The 20,910-nt window shown below is 35.7% G+C and overlaps 2 protein-coding genes across 6 annotated transcripts; one reads left to right on the top strand and one right to left on the bottom strand.

Moving 5' to 3' along the window:
- Nucleotides 1-111: 111 nt before the first annotated feature.
- Nucleotides 112-6,005, bottom strand: LOC103702719 (vacuolar protein sorting-associated protein 27). 4 transcript variants are annotated; one of them, XR_003384827.2, is made up of 11 exons: nucleotides 5,688-6,005; nucleotides 4,599-4,655; nucleotides 4,440-4,507; nucleotides 3,313-3,514; nucleotides 3,117-3,238; nucleotides 2,609-2,684; nucleotides 2,439-2,493; nucleotides 2,314-2,364; nucleotides 1,603-1,717; nucleotides 1,261-1,339; nucleotides 112-409 (listed from the first exon to the last, which is right to left on the bottom strand). XR_003384827.2 is itself a non-coding variant. In XM_008785272.4 (10 exons), exons 1-10 carry the CDS (start codon nucleotides 5,988-5,990, stop codon nucleotides 303-305), a joined length of 1,125 nt encoding a protein of 374 aa, XP_008783494.3. In that variant the 5' UTR covers nucleotides 5,991-6,005; the 3' UTR covers nucleotides 112-302. The 4 variants fall into 4 exon arrangements, 2 of the variants coding, with proteins under 2 accessions (XP_008783494.3, XP_026658739.2); XR_603353.4 differs by lacking the exon at nucleotides 1,603-1,717; XM_008785272.4 differs by lacking the exon at nucleotides 1,603-1,717 and having other exon boundaries at nucleotides 2,434-2,493.
- Nucleotides 6,006-8,453: 2,448 nt separating this feature from the next.
- On the top strand, nucleotides 8,454-20,530 carry LOC103702701 (vacuolar cation/proton exchanger 2-like). Of its 2 annotated transcripts, none has more exons than XM_039127209.1 (12): nucleotides 8,454-8,761; nucleotides 9,628-9,879; nucleotides 10,554-10,621; nucleotides 10,722-10,750; nucleotides 10,903-11,099; nucleotides 11,197-11,409; nucleotides 13,459-13,593; nucleotides 15,460-15,576; nucleotides 15,649-15,702; nucleotides 16,539-16,655; nucleotides 19,484-19,577; nucleotides 20,143-20,530. In XM_039127209.1, the coding sequence occupies exons 2-12, from the start codon at nucleotides 9,628-9,630 to the stop codon at nucleotides 20,151-20,153; spliced, it is 1,287 nt and encodes a 428-aa protein (XP_038983137.1). In that variant the 5' UTR covers nucleotides 8,454-8,761; the 3' UTR covers nucleotides 20,154-20,530. The 2 variants fall into 2 exon arrangements, with proteins under 2 accessions (XP_038983137.1, XP_008783463.1); XM_008785241.2 differs by having other exon boundaries at nucleotides 8,456-8,832.
- Nucleotides 20,531-20,910: the final 380 nt, after the last annotated feature.

Genomic DNA, 20,910 nt, shown 5'->3' with positions numbered 1-20,910 from the left:
GATGGAACAATAGACCTTAAATTCATTTTGCTAAAAGATTCAGTGTTCAAGCAACAGTGGTTAATGAGTGGCATAAAGGTATGTCGTAATGAAAATAATTGCTTCTGAACCTAGAAGAATGGCAACCCTCTGCAAAATAAAAGCTTTCAACAATTTATTTAGTACTTGGCCAACCCACAATGAAAAAAGTTGGTTCTCTACAGCAGCAATAACAGTTAGCATAAGTGGTTCATTGTTGAGTGGAACTGATGAGCTCTAGGGAACCGAGTTCAAGAATATACAGATAAAAATCAACTTGACACTCAATTTACAATATCACCACCTGCCTGTTTGTTGCTTGCAAGTGCTTGCATCTTCTCACGCATTTTGTACTGCAGCATGGTAGGAGCACAATCCAAAGGTGTTTCGCCTAATCAAAGAAACATGCATGATTAGCAATGTATCTTATTAATTGCACATAGAGATCTTGCAATTAAATAAAATTCAAAGAACCAAACTTGTTTAGGAGGCAAAGAAATAACTTGGAGAATTATGCATCGGAGAACAAAACCCCCTTCGCCATGAGAGGAGACCAATACCTAATGGCTTGAAAGGATAACCGATCACCTTCAAATGTCCCCAGGCATTTCAGTCCCAATGATCCCCGAGCAGCACTCACAAATAAAATACTATGGACAACCACTAAGTTGTTCATGGTATTGGCTATCTAAAATCCATACAAGGTCTTCTTCTATTCATTTTTCTTTCTTTTCTTTTTCATTGTCTTTAGCTGGATTTTCCTCCATCAGTATTTCAGTTTCATTTTGTTTGAAAATTAGCTGGTGAACTCATTCTTAAGGAGTTTGTCAATATATATTTCATAGTCAGAACATGGGGACAGTGTAAATTTTACTACTAAGATTTTTTTAATCAATATAATCCTTTCGCTGACCAAAAAGAAATAAATAATAACTAGAGCCTAAAACCTCTCAGAATCTATAAGACATCCTACATTCTCTTTCATGTATATTCACTCAATTTTGTTGATGTCTTAACATCTAGCATATTACAAATTTTACTTAAGACTTTTTTATATTATAAGGTGGCAAGACACTGCCCCGTTACACAATAAAGTTGGCTTAAGCATATCCAAACCCAAAAACCAAACTTGTTTAAGTACTGTATATCACAAACAGGGTCAATTAATCAATAATCAAGAGGAACTGATTCAATTACTGGTTTAGTTTATGAATATTTCATATGTATTGTGATAACAATTACCTTGAGCATTCTTGCATTCCATGCTTGCTCCATGATCCATGAGAATGAAAGCAATTTCAGTCTGATTAAAAAGTGCAGCCTGAGATAGTCAAAGAAAGGAATTTTCCATTAGAACAAAGGATAAGACAAATAAGACATGAATAGGGATGATCTGACAGCAGTTACACGATCAAAAGGTCCACAATTCTAAGCAGTTTGATGGTAATCTTATGATACTTTAAACCAACACAATAAAAAAAGACATCTGACAAATACTAAGTACTAAAAAAAATACAAAACACATAATACAACATTCATGAACACATGAAAGGTATCAATACTCATTATAATGTGAAGTCATACTTGCACGAGTATTGTGGAAAATGCCTGATAGGGCTTCCTCTCTCCTTGCGAAAAATAATCAACTACATGCACTCTTCCGAGCAACAGAAAAAAACTATGTTGTTTGCCACACAGTCTGCGAAATTTGAAGAGCAGATCAAGGTGAAATTGGTTGCTCCCCACAGCCAAAATCATCTGTGTTTAGCTATTACGGATAAATTCATGAGGAACTGGTATCATACTAGGATCAACTCTAGCAAGGAACTTCTGGCTAATCATGACTACATCTATCAATTTGAGTGATTGATCCAAAATGTACATGGAGGTCATTAGGTTTGAAATAGTAAGAAGAAGATCAAGTTTTCAAATCATTACTCACCAAAGAACTGACAATGAAAAGAAACAAAATTAATAAAAGCAATTTTATGTAAAATGATGAAATCAATTTGCATATGATACTTCTATTGCTGTTTTGACAAAGCATTAATCTTTTTCACTGTTTCTTCTTCCTCTTCCAACCTTCTCAATGGCAGACAGTTAATTTGGGGGCATTAGTGTCCCTTACCTTTCAATTTGACATTGTGGAGTGCCTCAAGAAGATCTATTCCATATAATTTGTTATGTTTAAATAAATTAATTTTAGCCAATTCTTATGTTTTTTGTTTTTGAGAAAGGATTCTTATATCGCCAAGAAAAATATGCCAAGACACTGTTTCACCTTTAATTACATACCAGATGTAACAAAGATAATCCTTGCTTGTCGCAGTAATTTGCATCCACTCCCTGTCCCAGTGACGAGAAATTAGCTACAATTCATCAGTGAAAAAATATATGACAAATGGACATAGATACCTTACTGAGAAGGTTTTTGACAGCTGTAGCATCGCTATTCTTAATGGCTTCTCTTAGACCCTGCAAACAAAATACAACCTGCTTAATTAACATGCTTCCTCAAAACCATATTGAATTATCATAATCTGAACGAGCTGGTTAAGCCATAAGGCAGCGACGTTATGAACATTTATACCTCTCCACTGACATCATAATCTGCATGACCTTTATCTAAGCTACCATTGCTTGCTTGACCGAGATTGAAAAATGAACTGCAAATACATTATTAGAGTTACAAAGAAATCAAGTTGCAAATCTTGTATGATCAGAAAAACAACATATGCTTGATGATCCAATACATGAGACATGTGAGTAAAACTCCTCAGGAGTAGGTGAGACATATGCATCAAAACCAAATGCAGAAACGGTTGACAAAAATGTTTTTCCATGGTTGTTGCATATATAATGTTTCAATATATACAGGACAACCAACACAGACAGGAGAAATTACAAAAGTCAAAATAGGGACATGGGTAGTCATACCCGAGTATAGTCAAGACACATCGTAATACTAAATAACTAAAGATAAAACAAGTTTTCCTACTCCAATCTTCAAGCTTCATGATGACTAGCTTGGGTCATGGAGGAATCGAACATATAAAACGTTTACATTGAAAAAACCTTGGGATGGGCTTGCAACTAACCTTTGGTTGCTGGATGATGAAGAAGGAAGCTTCTTTGGAACAGATTCCACTGACTGCTGTGTATTGAGAGCCTTCTTTGGTCTTGGGTTAGACCGCAAGGTTGACACAGTGCTATTCTTCATCTGCAGCACATAAGCAAGTCGTCAGGAGAATGGAAATACTAAGGCCAAGTTTTGAGAGCCTCACAACTACATACCGGCAAGGGAGCTGGATCTGGGGTTGGAACTTCACATATGCACAGAGGCATTCCACATTTGCACTCAGGAACACCTATAGTTGGATCTCCTGAAGTTGATTTGGCTATTGAAACAGTATCTTCATTCACCTGTAATCTTGAAAAGGCATCTGTTGCAGCAGCAGTGGCACTTTGAGATGTCTGTTTATCATCTTTCCCAGACCTAGAGCAGCAAATTAGGAAGTATGAAGTAAGAATAAATTGGAATGTTAGGTATGTCAAGATCATGAGCAAGAGAAAATTAACGATCAATCTTACCATCTGGTTAAGAAAGAGAAACCAACAACCAACACAGTGCCATGGCATTGAGAATACTTAACACTATGACATTCATAGAGTGACTGGTACAAAAGCCATCTCCAAACATCATAAGCTATGCCTTTTGTGCAGAATAACATGGATATTTTGTTGTTTACTGTTTAAATCTTCAGGCACATCTTCGGTACATGAAAAACATGTATACCAGAAGCATCTACACAGAATATCTTATGGTTAGGCATGCTATGAAACCTAGTACTCCTTGCAGGGGTATGTGAATGACCAACAAATAGATATCCCACAATAGGCAGGAGAAACAGCCAGAATAGAATGTTGGCAGCATTAACTAGGAAGTATTTGAATTGATATTTGACACATCCATTTAAAAGGTGATTTGCTGTCTCAGAATTGCAGGACCAACAATCATTGTGATCCCTCTTATTTCTCCCTTCCTGCCTCCTCTCATCAATTGAATGGTGGTGGTAGCAAAAAAATATAAGTTTTTTTTAAAAAAAAATATTGTAAGGATTTCTTACTTTCATTTTTTTCTAGAAACAATAAATATGACTTCCGAAAAGTAGAAATTAGAAACAATAGCATATAATACGTTTCTTGCCAAAGATTTCCGTATTTTTGTTTTTAAAAAATAGAAAACAAGAAATGCCAAATAGCCCCTAAAGTAAATATTTGCTTTGAAAGATCATAGAGAAACAAAAGGTTTGATTTACAAGTCTATGTCATGGAAATGTGCATGACCCAGCATACATCCCTCACCCTTCCAATACCCACACATTAAAAAAAAACATTAAACAAAAATTGGAGAAAGTTACCAAGAAGTCTTGTTGAAACAGTCATAGCATACTCTGACATTTGTATATAAGCCAAATTGTGGCAAAGCCTGAAACAAGAACCAGAATTAGGAAACATGAAATTTTTAAATTCAAACTTGTAATGAGTCAGATATAAGCAAAAATGAGAGGGGCATGTACCATTTGATTCGATGAATGTTCATGGCACAAGGTCCTGCCACAACATCGGCAGTGATGCTGTACAAAGAGAAGTACCTTGATGAGAAGCATATTTATAAAGGTAAACATTAAGGCACACGTATACATCATGGGAAAACTTAAAACTTTAGGACTGAATGACCCAAAAATGGATTTGAACCTACTGAACTTCAATAACATAATGAGGGACAGCAATCAATAATAAGCAAACCTAAAAACTATAAACACCAAAGCAATAGGTAGATATTTATCCTGTACGAGAATCATTGCTGCATGCACTGTTTAAATATTTTCTCGAGCACACCACATAGAACACGGGTAGATAGCATGAATTTGAAGGTGCACCATTAGCCAATAGGAAACAAAAGAGAGGGGACATCATAGGCGAACAGCTCAGTCGCCCAATGTGAAAGTGAAAGCAAGAGAGAAGGCGAATGGGAGGCTGAGTCCATTTAAAAATGCCAAGTGCCTGAATCACCTACATATTTCCTTGCAAATACATAAATTTTCAAATGCATGCATGCAAACCAATATTATTAGATCAAGCAAATCAATCCATAAAAGGAATCGATATCAATATTCACCAATATAAGCTGAGTTATTCTTATTCTTTTCATTATCTTCTTACTACTCCGGATCGTTGATAAGACACAAGTAGTATAGCAAGTTATTCTATTCTTGAAATATCAGATCTCATTCATTGCATCATGGAGTTCTCTGACTAGCTGCCGGATCATGCCAAGAATTCCTAAGATCACTACCTAAAGGTGCAGAGTGGCAATGCGACTGCGGTATGTAATTCGTGAGTTTGAGATAAGACATGAGCTTTGATCAAATTCTATCACATGATATGATGTATTGATTCCCATCATCAAATTTGCTCATCGTATGCTTTCTATTTTTTTTTGTTTTATGTTTTGCTAATATTCTCCTTCGTCTGACAGGGGCCAAGAAATTTGCTGACTTTGAGATGACGGTCGATCGCAGATGATTCATATAATCGGAAGAGAAGAACCAAATCTTCGAAAAAAGAAGAAGGGATGAGGAGATAAGATACTGGTTAGTACACACCCGTCGGCGGAAGGTTGTGAAGCTGCAGTGGCATACGTCGCAGCGGGGCGCCTCCTGGAAGGGCGGCGGAGTCTCCGACATGGATCCGGTCCGATCTCCCTCTCGCCCCTCCGATCCGACGGTTGAGAGGTTGAGGACGGGGAGAACGACAAGAACAAGGAGACTTTGAACCTGGGAGAGCGAGAAAGGGAAGAAGAAGAAGAAGATGGGATGCGGTGATATTGGCTGATATCGGTCGTTTTTGTTATCGGATCGAATGGATGCGGAAGGCTGGTGATCCGCCGTCCATTTGCTGGTGCCCATCACGCGCTGTTGGTGTCCGATCTACGGCCATTTCGGATGAAGTTGCATTTAATGTTTTTCTGTGTCGCCAAATGACTGCATAAAATGATTTCTTACATTCTTATGCAAAACACAACACAAGAAAAGATAAAAACCCCCCTCTCTATCTCCTCTCTCTCAAAGAATAAGTATTGAATTATATAGACTGTTTGATTTAATACTGAACTACTTGCATCATGGGATATGATGTTTTTTTAAGCACAAACATAAGCATGGATGGATGGATGGGACTCAAGAATTTGGATCGGGCAATACTAGATTGATAACAAGTATCCACTACTAGAATTTTATTATACGTATCTCGTACAATGTATATTTGTGCGACAGCATGTTGCATTGACAATTACTTTGCTTATGTAAGTAGATTCAAATTGTCTTTGGTAATCTGAGTATCTAATCATATTTGAATTCAAAATAAAATTTTATCTATTAGTTTTGGTTTGCAATTGCAATCATACTTGAGCATTCAGCATTTTAGCCAATTAGTCGGCAACAACTACTACTTTCATTGAACTTTTTCTATAATATTTTTGCTTTTCTCTACAAACAACTTTATAATAGTGGAAATATTAATTATTGATTGAAATGTTTAAACTAGTGATATCATTTGCATTTTTGGTTTATAGTGTTTTTCACATATTAGAAACCAATGAATATAGTCATTTTCTTTAATAACTTGCTATCCTTCTAGTTGTGTTATTTAGATTCAGCAGATGATATTTAAAGCACAAAAAAGGGAAATGTTTTGATGTGTAAAAAAAATGATATGGGCATATAATTAGTATGCAATTAATTGATTATACAAAAATCCAAAACATGTACAAGCAAAGGGGGAAAGTGGTTATGGAGATGGTAATTAGCTTTTCAATGAAGAATCTATAGCTCCTTTTATGTCTTAAAGGCCTTGTTCATTATTATTCTAGCTCTGCTTAATAAATAATTGTAACAATAATATTTAATTTTAAAGAATTAATACTAACTGATAATTGAATTACATAGATTTCACATAATTTGATCAAGTAAAAACAAATATCTTATTAAGCCATGCATGGCTAGCAAGTGGCCGTAAACTTTCTAATGGGCTTATTTATAGATGTAGAGGATAATATTTTTGATTTTGTATAGAGCATTATATGTGGGAGAGCTGAAAGTTTTTCATAAATAGTTTGAATCTGAACTACATTTAAGTGAAAAATTAATGAGGAGATCATACTCATTATAATTTTCAAGTAATCAATCGATAAACATCGGAACAACAAAAATTGCATGGATCCCATTATAAACAAGTTAGTGCGGATCCTATTTAACCAATAATCCCTACATATGTATTCCACAATTTTATTATTGTTTATTGTTTATAATTTTAGTTTGATGGATATAAATTCCTGCTATTCATTCAAAAATTGAAGCGAAGAAAGCGACCTAGCCTTGGAAAACTCTAAAACCCTCCAAAATTTTTTTTCTTAAACTAATAAGTTTTAGAGAACAATAATTTATTATTCCTTCATCAATGCATTCAAAATCAATTTCATCAAAAACAAAATGATTTCAACTTAACTCCCTCATTTCCTCATTATTTATAAAATGGATTGTTCTGATTTCTTGAGAGATTTTCCCAAACTTACTTTGATTTCAAAATAGATTATCCCAATAAACTCGGCAAAGTGGGCAGCTTATAGTATCATACAAAAGTGCGACTACAGATATAACAACACCCTCATGAATTTACCATTGATAAGTAAGGAAAAAAAAAAAAGGAGACAAGAAAGAAGAGGATTTAAGGACACTTTTTTTTGTTGTTGTTTGAAAGATCACCCTTAGAAACAGAATTAAGTCAAAATCCTAAGACTAATGGTCTTCTCCTTGAACTCTAATGCAATGGACTTTTTCTTTTCATTTATGAATATTTTCTCTTGGATGGGATTGGATCCTAGGAGACCAGGCATAAATATTTTGCGGTAACCTTGAATCATTTATATTTGTTTGAATGGAGTTTAGTAACATAGGCAACTTTCAGATAGAATTTATTTCAAAGAAAAAAAAAGAAACATACTAAAAATACAAATTCAAAACATCACACTAAGAAAACCATGAAGGCCGCTGATCAAGAAATCCTAAACTAGGTGACTTCCTCTACATTGTTATTTTCTTAAAATTTCACATAATCCTTACATTGATAAAATCCACCAACATTATAAACCATCACACCTGGCAGTTTATAAAATTTACAAGTGGCTCCCTCAAAAACATTTTGGTGCACCGCGGCCCTTCCAAATCCCCAAATCTCGAAATCTTCTGGGCCTCAACCGCATCCTGTAACAGTAATCGCCGTTACGTTTCTCGTTAAGAGTTCGGCTAACCACCTCAATCCCCATTCCCCATCCTCTAAAAAAGAGATGGAAATTTCTCACCGTTAACGGCCGTTGAGCGCTGCTTTGTTTCCTCGCGAGTGGCGTCGCTGAATCTTGTGGAACCTTGACTGGATTTTGACGAGGTCAAGGTGAAGGCGACGAGGACGGGACTTCTGTCTCCCTTCCGTTGTCCGCCTCTCTCTCTCTCTCTCTCTCTCTCTCTCTCCCTCTCCCCCCCACCGTCCTCTTTGGTTACCTGACGGCCTCTCTCGGCCGGTCTTTTTCTCGCCTAATCTCTTTCGTTGTATCTCGTTGGCGATCGCATTCTCCGGATCTCCTTCTCGGCATTTCACTTCTGCTGCTTTGGCAAATCTCCTGAGGGTTCGAACCATCTACCTGAATTTCTAATTTTAGAAATTTTATTCTCTGATCGGCAGGAAGAATCATAGGAGGTAATTAGTGCTTCCTATCTATCAAATGCTGGAACCGTAATCATCTTTTTTTATCTTTTTTTGTAATTTGTAATGTGAAAATTTATGATCTCTTTACATTGCCGCGAGATCTGATTATTTCTGCTCAACATGTGAATATTAGGAGAAAATATATAATGTATTCCTTGATCGGAGCAATTTAAACCCTAAACATTTGGATTCGTATGATACGAAACTGAAAAGACATGCTACAAATTTGTTGTCAACTTTCAAGGGCAAATCAAATAGTTTACAAGAAACTGGTAAAGAAGTTATCGAGGAAAATGCCACCAGGCCATAGCTACTTAATTTGTTAATTTGAAGGAAATTGAAGTCGGTGAAATATGAAAAAGATGTACGGATCAAGTCATCTTCAGCTCACGTTATGGTTTGATGTAACATGAAAAGATGACTGAGTTGACGCATAAACCTATATACGATTAGAAGAGATGAGATCGCAGAGTATGAATCGGAACCTGTACCAAGAGATCCAGCAAACAAGGTGACTGTCTACTGGATGGAAAAAACAGGTTTTCTCTACATCCAATAGATACAATGATCATATCTTGCTTCTAGGTTTTTGATGATTGGATGGCGCTATGGACTGCAGCTTAACCAATTTGTCCTCATGCAAATTTTGATGCATGTGCCATACTTGATTTTTTTGCCCTCTTTCTTGTTCCTACAAAGATGATTACTCTTAGCAGTGCTTTTTCTCGATTTTTGTCATTTAATTAACTTCATATTTGACGCACTGTTTGTCAAAAAAATATGCAGATGGGATCTGTAGGGAAGCCAGACCCTGAACTAGATGAAGAGACTCTCGTGAGTTTGCCTCTTGATGCAAGGAAGATGCACACGTTTGAGCATATTGGGTCACTTGCAGCTGTTGCTCAGGCATTCACCCCTAGGAAAACACGTAGTAGACTACTGATGAGTATTTACATCGTTCTTATCAAAGCAAAAATAAATGTGTTATTACCTTTCGGACCTTTGGCAGTCATACTTCACTATCTTACTGGAAAGCAGGTATCTCATGATTATTGTAGTTTCAGCTGCTAGACTGCTTATTTATAGCCTTTCCTTAGTTTCTCATAGTAAACATTTGTTACTAAGATAAAGAAATAATAAATTGCTGCAATGCTTTTGTATTAACAAGTTCCGGTCAATGAACAGCTTACTTGCACAAGGTCCAACATGGATGACCAACATCCAAAATTGTTCGTCATTTACTTGTTAGCCCTCCAATTACTAAATTTTGTCATTATATGCAAGTTTTGCCTGAGATAACTGACTTTGGTTAATCCTATCCTGATCATGAACTAGGGTTGAAAACGAATGTACATGCAGACTGAAGGTTCCAGTATCATCGGAGATGATTAAAACAAAAATCAAGACATTGTGTAGCCTAGTAAATTTTCCTTTTTGGATTTGAGCTCCATAAAATGCTGCAGTGGCATGTTGTTGGTATACTTAAATACCAAAGCTGAAATACTTTGGCTCATTAAATTGTCATAGTTCTTGCTTCAGTTAGTAAGAAGGATTGAAAAATTACTATGGGTGTTTCTATGTATTGAAGTTGTAAATTACTTTTTTTGAAAGTGCACCTTCAAAGCTTACAAGTTTGCTATACTTGGTCTTTTCTGGGTTTTAAATCTGAAAGATATGCAAGTTAATGACAAGTTCTTTTCTTCACATTTCAGGGATGGGTTTTCTTTTTCAGCTTAATAGGCATAACACCTTTAGCTGAGCGTTTGGGCTATGCGACTGAGTAAGTCATGCTGTGTCTATGCAATTTTCTTCTACTAGCGCTCCTTAACTCTGCTGTTTCTGGGCATGTCAATTGATATGTTATCATTGCTGTTATACAGGCAGCTTGCATGCTACACTGGCCCAACAGGTACATTGAGTTTTATATCTGTAATATCTTAATTCAAGTTCCATGTTCTTCATGAAATAGTAGGCATTTCATTTTTATTTTATTCCAAGCAACTTCTTGCTTGTAACCAAATTATTTTAAGTCCAGTAATGAATAATATCTGGAAAATGCAGTTGGTGGCCTGTTGAATGCTACATTTGGTAATGCGACTGAAATGATAATATCAATATATGCACTGAAAAATGGAATGATTCGTGTAGTTCAGCAATCCTTGCTGGGCTCCATCCTATCAAATATGCTCTTGGTTTTAGGATGTGCTTTCTTTGCTGGAGGGGTTGTTCATTATAGCAAGGATCAGCTCTTCAACAAGGTAGCTTTTAGAACATTGAATTCATTTCTGTGAAAATTTTCTCCAGTTACTGGTGTGTTTGTATTTCACCCTATAATATAACATTATTCTACAACAGGCAACTGCTTTGGTAAACTCAGGGTTACTTTTGATGGCTGTCTTGGGTATAATGTTTCCAGCAGTTCTTCACTCTACACACTCAGAAGTGCAATATGGGAAATCAGAAGTGTCTCTTTCAAGGTTTAGCAGTTGTGTCATGCTTGTAGCATATGCTGCCTACCTTTATTTTCAATTGAAGAGTCAGCCCAGTCTTTACAATCCTATTGATGGAGTAAGTCATTTGATCTGGTTCATGACCCTGGTGTTTCATTTATCTTTATCGGAGTATAATTATGGATTTCTCTATGACTTGCATATGGTTTTTCCAGCCACATGCCCCTTTGATCTTGCGTAAATGATTACCTATTCTTGATCTACATCTCCTGTAAAGAATGATTTTAAATAAGAAGACCACAATGACAATGCCATTTTAAATGAGCATTTGCTACCAATCAACAATTATCTTTTTCCTTAAAAAAAATGGCTTTCAGTTGATTCAAAAATCACATTTTATGCCTAGTTGATCTGATTCCTGGTATAAATTTTGATTCCCAGGCCTGGATCAATTTTCACTGGCTATTAAGGTTCTATAACATAACTTACATATTCATTCGTCTGATTTGATGTTCATCTTTCATGTTAGCCTATTTGGGAATACCATGTCTGTTCATTTTGTACCTTGTAATGTGCTTAAAGATAGAGCTGCTTGAAAGGGCCTAAACCATCTATGAGCTTTGTGGCATTTTGTATTAATTATGATCCTGTACCTTTTTGACTTTGCATAAACATGAGCACCTATAGATGGTGCAGCCACCAAGCAAGACATCTAGAAATTGTTTTAAGCATGCTTTCCTAAAAGTATCTTACAAGTGGAAGTCCATATAACTATGTTTTTTTATGCTAGTCATATTAGATCTTTCAGGGAGAATTGACTCAAATTAGAGATCATCTACTTGATCAAGTCATCCAGGATGGGGCTGTGAATTTAGTGAGCCATTTGTGAACTGCTCAGTTTTGGCTAGATATATGACTTGATGAGAGCTCACTCGATCAGCAATTAAGTTGAACTCAAGCCTAGATCGAAGTTTGAAATAGTTGTGTTAAACTTAAGCAATGTGCAACTTCCATGTTTAACTCACCTAAGCTTGCTTGAGTTGCAGGTGGAAATGGCTTGGGTTGTAGGTGGAAATGACTTGGCTTGTGTCAACTATGACCATATGTGTAATGTGGACCCATTATGACAAGACCTGACCTTTCCTACCCGAACCCTCCCAAAAAACTAAAGAAATAAAAAGAACATATCTTATGTTTTGATGCAGTATGCTATGCATTTTTGTTCGGTAAAGAAGTTGCTTTCTTTGTAATAATCATTTCAAGTGATGATTGTTTATCAATTTGCCATGGTCTTTGTTTTCCCTGGTTTAATAGGGAGACATTCCACTCTTTTTTCCTTACGATTACATTTTCTTTCTAGTGATTGTTATCATTATACTAGTCTAGTGCTATTATAAAATCTTACATGATTTGCTGCAGAGATGAGAGAGTAGTATGAGCAAGGATCATTATGCTGTGCCGGTTCGCATCGAGTCCTAGCCGAACGGGATGGAACCGGTCCGGTTCCGTCCGGTTCGCTCTTGTATCGGCCGGTTTCGGCCTCTACCAGGTCGGCACGTTTCAGCCTGAATCGGGCGGTACGGCCCGGTTTAGCATTCCTTGAGTATGAGAAAACTATAACAATAGTTATTGCATCTTTTTGGGTGACATGGCCTATTTTTCATTTCTATAGGTTGTTTCATAAATACATATACAGTTCTTTGTATGTCAAAACTTTGGTATTTTGTGTTATAAATTAAATATATCCAGTGTGTTTCTATGTCTGCTCAGCTTATCAAAATTCAGTATTGGAACATCTTGTGTATTTCAAAAAGAAAGTGCTCGTCATGCATCTGACTTTATGTTGATATTTTCAATGTACATTGGACTTATATACATTAAAGTATGCATCTAGTTTTGCTTTGGAAAAATGCCACTAACAAAACATGTGCAATTGCTAACACTATTGGAAGTTGCATGCTTGATTATCATGTAATCTTGTTCAACATGTATGATAATGATGGTCAGTATAGCAGGAGACTCATATTGATAAAACTTTGATGCTACAGTAAGAAAGAAGCATGGTTTCAGTTCCTCATTGCATCCTTGGGTATTGCAATTCATAGTGTCTTGTCTTATACTCTTATAAATGCTTCTTAAACATTTTATGTAATGATCAATGATATAGGAAGAGCGACATAATGAGGAAGATATTAATGAAGAGGATGTTCCTGAGATTACTCAATGGGAAGCAATATCCTGGCTTGCTGTGTTGACCATATGGATTTCCATTCTTTCTGGATACCTTGTTGATGCTATACAGGTAATAAATATTTGCATTTAGTAACTCTGCTTGTACATTCAAATTTGCGATTTTTTTCTATTCCTTAAAATATTGTTAAGCTTTCTTGCTTCTAATTTTAGTTTAGCTGCAAGATTGGAGAGAACTAGTTCTATGCCAATAATGCTGTTTGTTTAGAGTCATTACCAAAATTTGAAATCTCACAATGTACCCCCGTATCTTCCATATAGAAGTACAGTGCGGTACACATTATGCCCCCAATATTTACTAACAGTTTGCCAAACCAGATGGTAACCCAATGTCAATATTGGCTGACATAGATAACATGATGTGAGGCGTTGAGATTTCAAACCTTGATATCACTATGTTAAGGTCAAATTTTTTTCATTAAAGCATGTCAAACTTGATGCAACTTGTAGAGCATCAATTTGGTTGTTATCATATTTGAAAATGTTCTTTTTATTTTTTTCTCTTTTGCGATTTCTGGAGCTGAATTATATATATATATATATATATATATATATATATATATATATATATATATATATATTAAAAAAAATGATGAAGTACTATAACAGAGCATATGGCATTCCAATTTTAGTTTTGCCATTTCACGTTGAAATGCTTAAGTTATCAAATTGTTGCTAGTCATTGCAGCAAACTGCTTCATTGGTCATTATGACATGGCAAAATTTTTCTACATTTCTCATCCAGGGGCAAGCCTTTTAATTTGGAGAACTTATCAAACTACACGTGTCCATTCTATATAGGGTAAGCTCTATTGATCAAGCTGGGATCAACTAAGCTGGAAACAATTCAACAATTGGCTCTTGGTGTCTTACCAAACCTATACTACTTTGTGCCTAATTCTTAGGGAAGCAACTTTGGATGAAGGAGCACCCGCCATGCAATATAAAATGTTTGTTGGCAGTTAATAGTAGTAGATTGTACTGGAACCTGCAAACCCAGTACCTGACCTGAACCCGATCCAACCCCGACCGGAACCCAACAATGAATGTATTGTATTTAAAATCAAACTCAAACTTGTTGAAACTTTCAGGTTGAATCTGGTATACAGGTTTTTATACCTGACCAACCTGAACATGCATAACTTACCAGATTTATTACAAACATTCATGCATGCATCGCATATACATTCAAAAAAATCTAAGACACATCCATAATTATTTATTTATATATTCTTCAATATGAAAAATAAAAACTAATGATAGGTTGGAACATGTTTGGGTATTTATACTTGACTATGATTAAAGTGTATATTTTCAATTTTTAATCCATTATTATCATATAGTTAATCATCAGGTGCTTGTTCTTCATGATTTAATTTTCATAGCATGTATTGGATTTTTGTAAACTTTGTAAAGCATAGGTTGTTCAGCTTGATTGGCTCTTTCGAGATATAATATTTGGTACCCAACGGGTACTCAAAACCATCCTCCAACTGACCTAGACCTGATACAGATATTTATCACTCAAACCCGGACCTGACCTGATCCTTCAATGGATTGGGTAGGGAACGAAAGTTAGTCTTGGGACCTTAATGTGTACAGCTCTGAGTTTAGCAAAACCAGGACCTGATCTGACTGATAGTACCCTTAGTTCATACTTAATAGTTCAACCCCTATAAAAAGTTCTCATTGTATAATGAAGGTATACAAGTTTTTATATCAAATCCAGTTGCCCTTTCTTGTGACCCTTCAACTTGAACTGGAGATCATCCTCTCATCTAAGCATTGTTTGCTTAAATTGTCTTCATCTTATATCAAGACTGGAGTTGTGAAAGTTATTGTCTTCTTACTGTTATATAGTAAAACTGTAGCTCCATTGGTTATTGAAGATCTAATTGTCATACTGGTTCTCTACTAGGGAGCATCTAAATCATGGAACATGCCGGTGGCTTTCATCAGTGTTATTTTGCTTCCTATTGTTGGAAATGCTGCTGAGCATGCTAGTGCAATAATGTTTGCCATGAAAGACAAGCTTGTAAGTGCTTTGAATCATAACCATAGATTATCCAATCATTTTGTTGATTTAAGTTTTACTTCCCCCCTGCAGGACATCACATTGGGGGTTGCCATTGGATCATCCACACAGATATCTATGTTCGCGGTAATTATTTAAATATTTTTAAAGCTTAATGTATGCTGTTTTGAACCCAGAAGTTCCGTAATCAGTCGTTTGCAGTTTCTTTTCCTATAGATAAGTGATATGTATTCTTGCTCTATGAATGTTATTAGCGGAAAAATTATTGTTGTTGCCACTTACCAAACAGGGAAACCAGTTTGTTACATTTTATAATAGAACTAATTCTTTGATCCATTTTGTTCACTATTATGAGAAATTATTATAATCAGAAATGGGTGATTTTAGTACATATGCTTAGTTTGGCTACAGAATAAGCAAGCTATGAACATAGAAAGATGGCAGGAGGAGCTTCCATGCAGGGAGAATTTCCCATGGATTTTTGTTGTTTTTCTAGTAAGAAAAGATAATATGCTTCTGAGAAGCTCTTCCCTATTGATGAAGTCAGGATAGTATCTAACTTGGTAGGTATTTGAAGCTATGATATGTGCAGCTCATGGGCCCTAGTAATAGAATAAAAAGAAGCCTATGTTCATATATCATAGCCGTCAAAAGCATCTGATGTTCATTTTTTGCAATTCAGATCTTTGTAAAGTTTGAATATGTAATTAATTATTTGATTTATCTATGGATAGATGATTTCATACTTCCTTTTCCAAGTACATGAATATATAAATGGATTGGTTAATTCTAGCTATTATATGCCAGTGATTACTTGCAACATATATTCAAGAAATACTTCAAGAGTTTGTTAAATATCATGCCTTCCTTTCTGATTAAACTGACGTTTGTAAAAATGATTTCTTGAATTAAAAATATGCTATATTGAGGTCGAAAATGACTAATGCTGCTGCCAATTGTAGATACCATTCTGCGTGGTTGTTGGTTGGATTATGGGGAAGCAAATGGACTTGAATTTTCAATTATTTGAGACAGCTACTCTCTTTATAACAGTACTTGTTGTGACATTTATGCTTCAGGTCTGTCTTAAATGCTCCCAGCATTTTGTTTATGTTTCTCATTTATGTATTTAGCTCCATAACTGCTGATTGTCTTCTCTTGCTGATAAAAGTGATCTGTTTTGATTATGTGCTAAGATGGTGATCTAAAACATGCGTATACTTAACCAACATATTGCATCTGTACTAGGATTCGACAGATGATCTGTCATTTTAAGATGTTGCTCTTATGCCCTAAAAGATAAAGGCTGAATTGCCACGCTGCTGTGGTGTATTTCAAGTTTCTTGTTCATATAAATTTAAGGATCTAAGCATTGAAATGAATGCAGAAATAAGCAGCAGGGCATGAAGCCATATTTATACGTGTAAGTCTCTCACTAAGAATATGCCACCACCATTAGGGGTGCACAAATTTATCCAGATAATAAAAAATAAAAGAATATATCAACATGAGCATCATACTAGATGTGCAAAAGAAATAAAAGACATAGTAGATGTTCATGCTTCAAAATACATAAGTATTACATAGTAGGCTACCATCCTATCCCCAGCCCCCAACTCCTCATGTCCCCTCTCCTTCAAAGTTGGGTTGGATCAGTCACTTATAGCTGCTTAGGAGATGATAGAGCAACTGCATACGTATATCTCTAAATGTTAAAGAAGAAAAACTGAGCTGGTAATTTAGCAGCCAAGATATGAGCCTTTTGTTTGAGTGGTTGTCTAACAGTCTCAAGGACTGAATTTGCAAGATGAGTAAGTTCCTGAGGATGTTCAACCACAATCAAGGGGGGTCAGGCATTACATGCAAGACCATAACCATGCTTAGATGATGCCTGATTTGAATGCAGTGGTGGCATCATGAGAGGTCTTTAAACAGGCTCATATGGAAGTGTCATTATACTGAGGCAGCAACCATATGCTTCAAGGTTCAACCAAGACAGATGCCATGAGTCATAGGGTAATGACTGTGAAAGCCTTATAAGGGTCCTTACGTAGAAAAGTAGAAACATATTGTGGCCAAATGCAGGTTGGCATTGGCGAAAATTAGACATCATGATTAGATGTGTCCAAGAATGGCATGGAGGCACTATAAAGAAGAAACAACCCAATAGTCAATGTTTGAAGCAGAGAATTGATGTAAGATAAGGATGTAGCTCCTAAGACAGTAAAACACTAATTTAAAATAAAGGAAGGTGGTAACAAAGATGAAGGCTGCATGTGCAGGTAATTTGATATGCAGTGCAAAGGGTTATGTGAAGCAAAAAGCTAGAATTGGTCAATGATGTGATGAAAATTAAAATTCACATGAGAAATCAGAAACCTGATCAAAACATAATGAATGACAGTAGAATACAATAGCTAAGGGGCAGATACAGAAAAGGGACAAATATGGAACACAGAGACAATGATCACATGAACAAAACAAACAAGCACAAGAGTATCTCTGAATGCATTTGGGGAATAAGGCCATTATCGTCATATGTAAGATGAGCCTTGTAGAGAAGAGAATTCTAGATAGCAGTTATGGAAGAAGAGCAGAGTTATAAACGGGGATATTGGAAGAGGCTTAGCCAACGCAAAATAGTTAGGAAAAGGCTGGCTGTTTATGGTTATTAGAAGAAGCTGAGCGGTGAAACTGTAATATACACAAAGCAAGTTAGAGCCAATCAAAAGCCAACATAAGTGGTACTGATATATGCAATAACTAGCAAATGAGCAAAAGGCTCAAATAATGAAAAGGTCTGAGAAATAGGAGGAGAAAACTAAGATAACTCAGATGGGAGCTGCAAGAAGGATTTTTAAATTGCATTGTTAAAAACAATGTAGTCCATATGTTGAGGGTGATTTTAAACATAAATGGACATCAGCAACTGGGAATCATGAAAGGAATAGGTTGGTTTGTGAAGAAACTATTGTTTGAACTCAGACCAAAAGGCTGAACAAATTGAACTGAGAGCAATCTGGCTAAGAAATACGAAGATTAAATGGGAGCTTTTGACTACATCTATGGTCTTAGGTTGCATCTGAAGGTAATTCGAAATCTCATAACCTTAACCTAAACTGTAAAATCTAATATTTTACTCATTTTATAATTTTTGTGACTACAATTGGCATGTTTTTTGCTTTTAAAAAATGACAGAAGAATTGACAATGGAACCAAATGCAACTTTGATTTTTCAAGAATTTAATCTGAATATCTTGGACTAGGTTTGATGCTAATTTGGCTTTTAGGAATAAGTAAAACAATTAAATTTATTGGAATCTAGTTGAAGTGTTATTTAGTTGACTGGTAAACCAGTGATTTGACATCTTAGATCATTTTACCATTTATTATCAACTTTAAAGTGTTACTCAATTGCTAGCGAAACCAGTTACTGCATTCCTTTTTTCAGTAAGGGTGATTATATATTTCTTTACTAATGCACTTTTTGTATGAATCAGTAGTTTATTGGTCAACTTGTACACTGGCATGAGTGATGAGTATTTCTGTACTGATAGTCATGAAAGAAATTTTGTATTGACAGACCTAAATTTTTCTCTGATATGCATAATGTTACAATGTTTAAACTTTTAAGACTGAGTTAAATGCTTGTATATTAGGAAAAAATCCATCACTTGTTATAAATATTGACTGGGCTGGAAATTAGTTGGATGTCAATGTTTTCCTTTGCTAACTTTTATAGGGTCGGTCAATTTCTTATTCTCCAAACTATGGGACTTGCGATATGTTATTTAAAAACTTTTGAACATCAAATTAAACCTTGAATGTTAAATGACTAATACACGCAAACAAAACTAAGAATTAGCAAAAACATCCAGTATCTCATGTTTTCTCCCATGTCTTTCAGGAAGGTACTGCAAACTATTTCAAGGGGCTGATGCTTATCTTATGCTATCTAATTGTTGCTGCCAGCTTCTTTGTACATATTGACCCTGCAACCAGTAAGTACTGATAAAACATTATTGGTGTATTTTAAACTTCATCTTTCATTCAAAAGTATGAATGATACTGTAAGAGTTTTAAATTTCGGTCAAATAACCATAAATTGATTAATTTAAATATCCAAACTTAGTGGGAACAATATATTCACCATTCGATCATTTACATTGTTCAATGTTTTTAGCTGCAGCCACTGCTTTTGGTATATAATAAGGCCAATGAAATTGAGATGAAAGTAACAAATTTAAGGATGTCAACATGTGGTTAAAGTGCGTAAAATTTTGGTATTGTATTAAGATCATCATGAGAAATTATCTAAACACACTTCTTATTGGCACTAGATGGGACATGGTAAAATAGGATCTTGTTAAAAAACACAGACTAGTTCTGTGCTTATCATTATGCTTGCAAAAACTGCAGTTTGTTTTTAAATGTTTTGCATGCTCCCTTCAACGTGAAATGTGAACAATTTGGCGAGCATGCTGCACTTTTGCTGCAGTTTTCTCAGAAACACAAGCCAGTTTTGAACTTCAAGCAGCATATAATTAACTGGCTGGCTTTTGACAGGTGATGATTAATTATTGAAGTTTAAAGATGATCATTTTCAACAGTGCATTCCGACATCTGTGCTGACCAATGTGGAATGAGACATTGCGAATTAACGGCAACATGGAGTGTGGAGCAGTATATCCCAGGAGATTCCTCGATTTTTCAAGGAACTTGGATTGTTCTATATCCACGTTGAAATTGTGAAATTGTGTTGCAATAGGCTTCTAGTATTAGCTAAAGTAAGTAGGTGAGGTTGCTTGTCACATTATTTTAGCATTATCCTTCGTCCAGGAAGCTGAACTTTGTTGGCCTGGAAATAATCATGGACTCATCTTTTTGAATGATCTTACGATGAAATTGTTACAGCATGCTTCACCTTATAATGATTCTTGGTGCTAGTTGCTCATGGCAATGGTGTACTGATAATTGTTAATGAGATGGGACCATGGCCCTGCCCCCCCTTTTTTTTGGTATAAAAATGTGTTATCAAAATATTATGGATATGAGTTTCTAAAGGTAGCTGACTCACTAATCCATCAGCCACTGGATGCCACCGCAGTGGAAGGGAATGATTGCTTGAGCATTTTACAGGAATGATTCTAAAGGTAGCACTCATTGCAATACAAACCATAGATTACCTTACTCTTTATTTAAAGTACTCTGTTAATTATTTACAAATACTAAATTGACCGGGCGTGGGTTACCCAAGCTCCAACCTTATCAACCTGCTGTCATCAAACTACAGGGTGCGACAACTCAGCTGCTGGGCTTCCCAGATCCAGCCAT

This window comes from Phoenix dactylifera, chromosome 6 (assembly GCF_009389715.1).
Source record: "Phoenix dactylifera cultivar Barhee BC4 chromosome 6, palm_55x_up_171113_PBpolish2nd_filt_p, whole genome shotgun sequence".
Classification (NCBI taxonomy): domain Eukaryota; kingdom Viridiplantae; phylum Streptophyta; class Magnoliopsida; order Arecales; family Arecaceae; genus Phoenix; species Phoenix dactylifera.
This window is presented reverse-complemented; position numbering and strand designations above follow the sequence as displayed.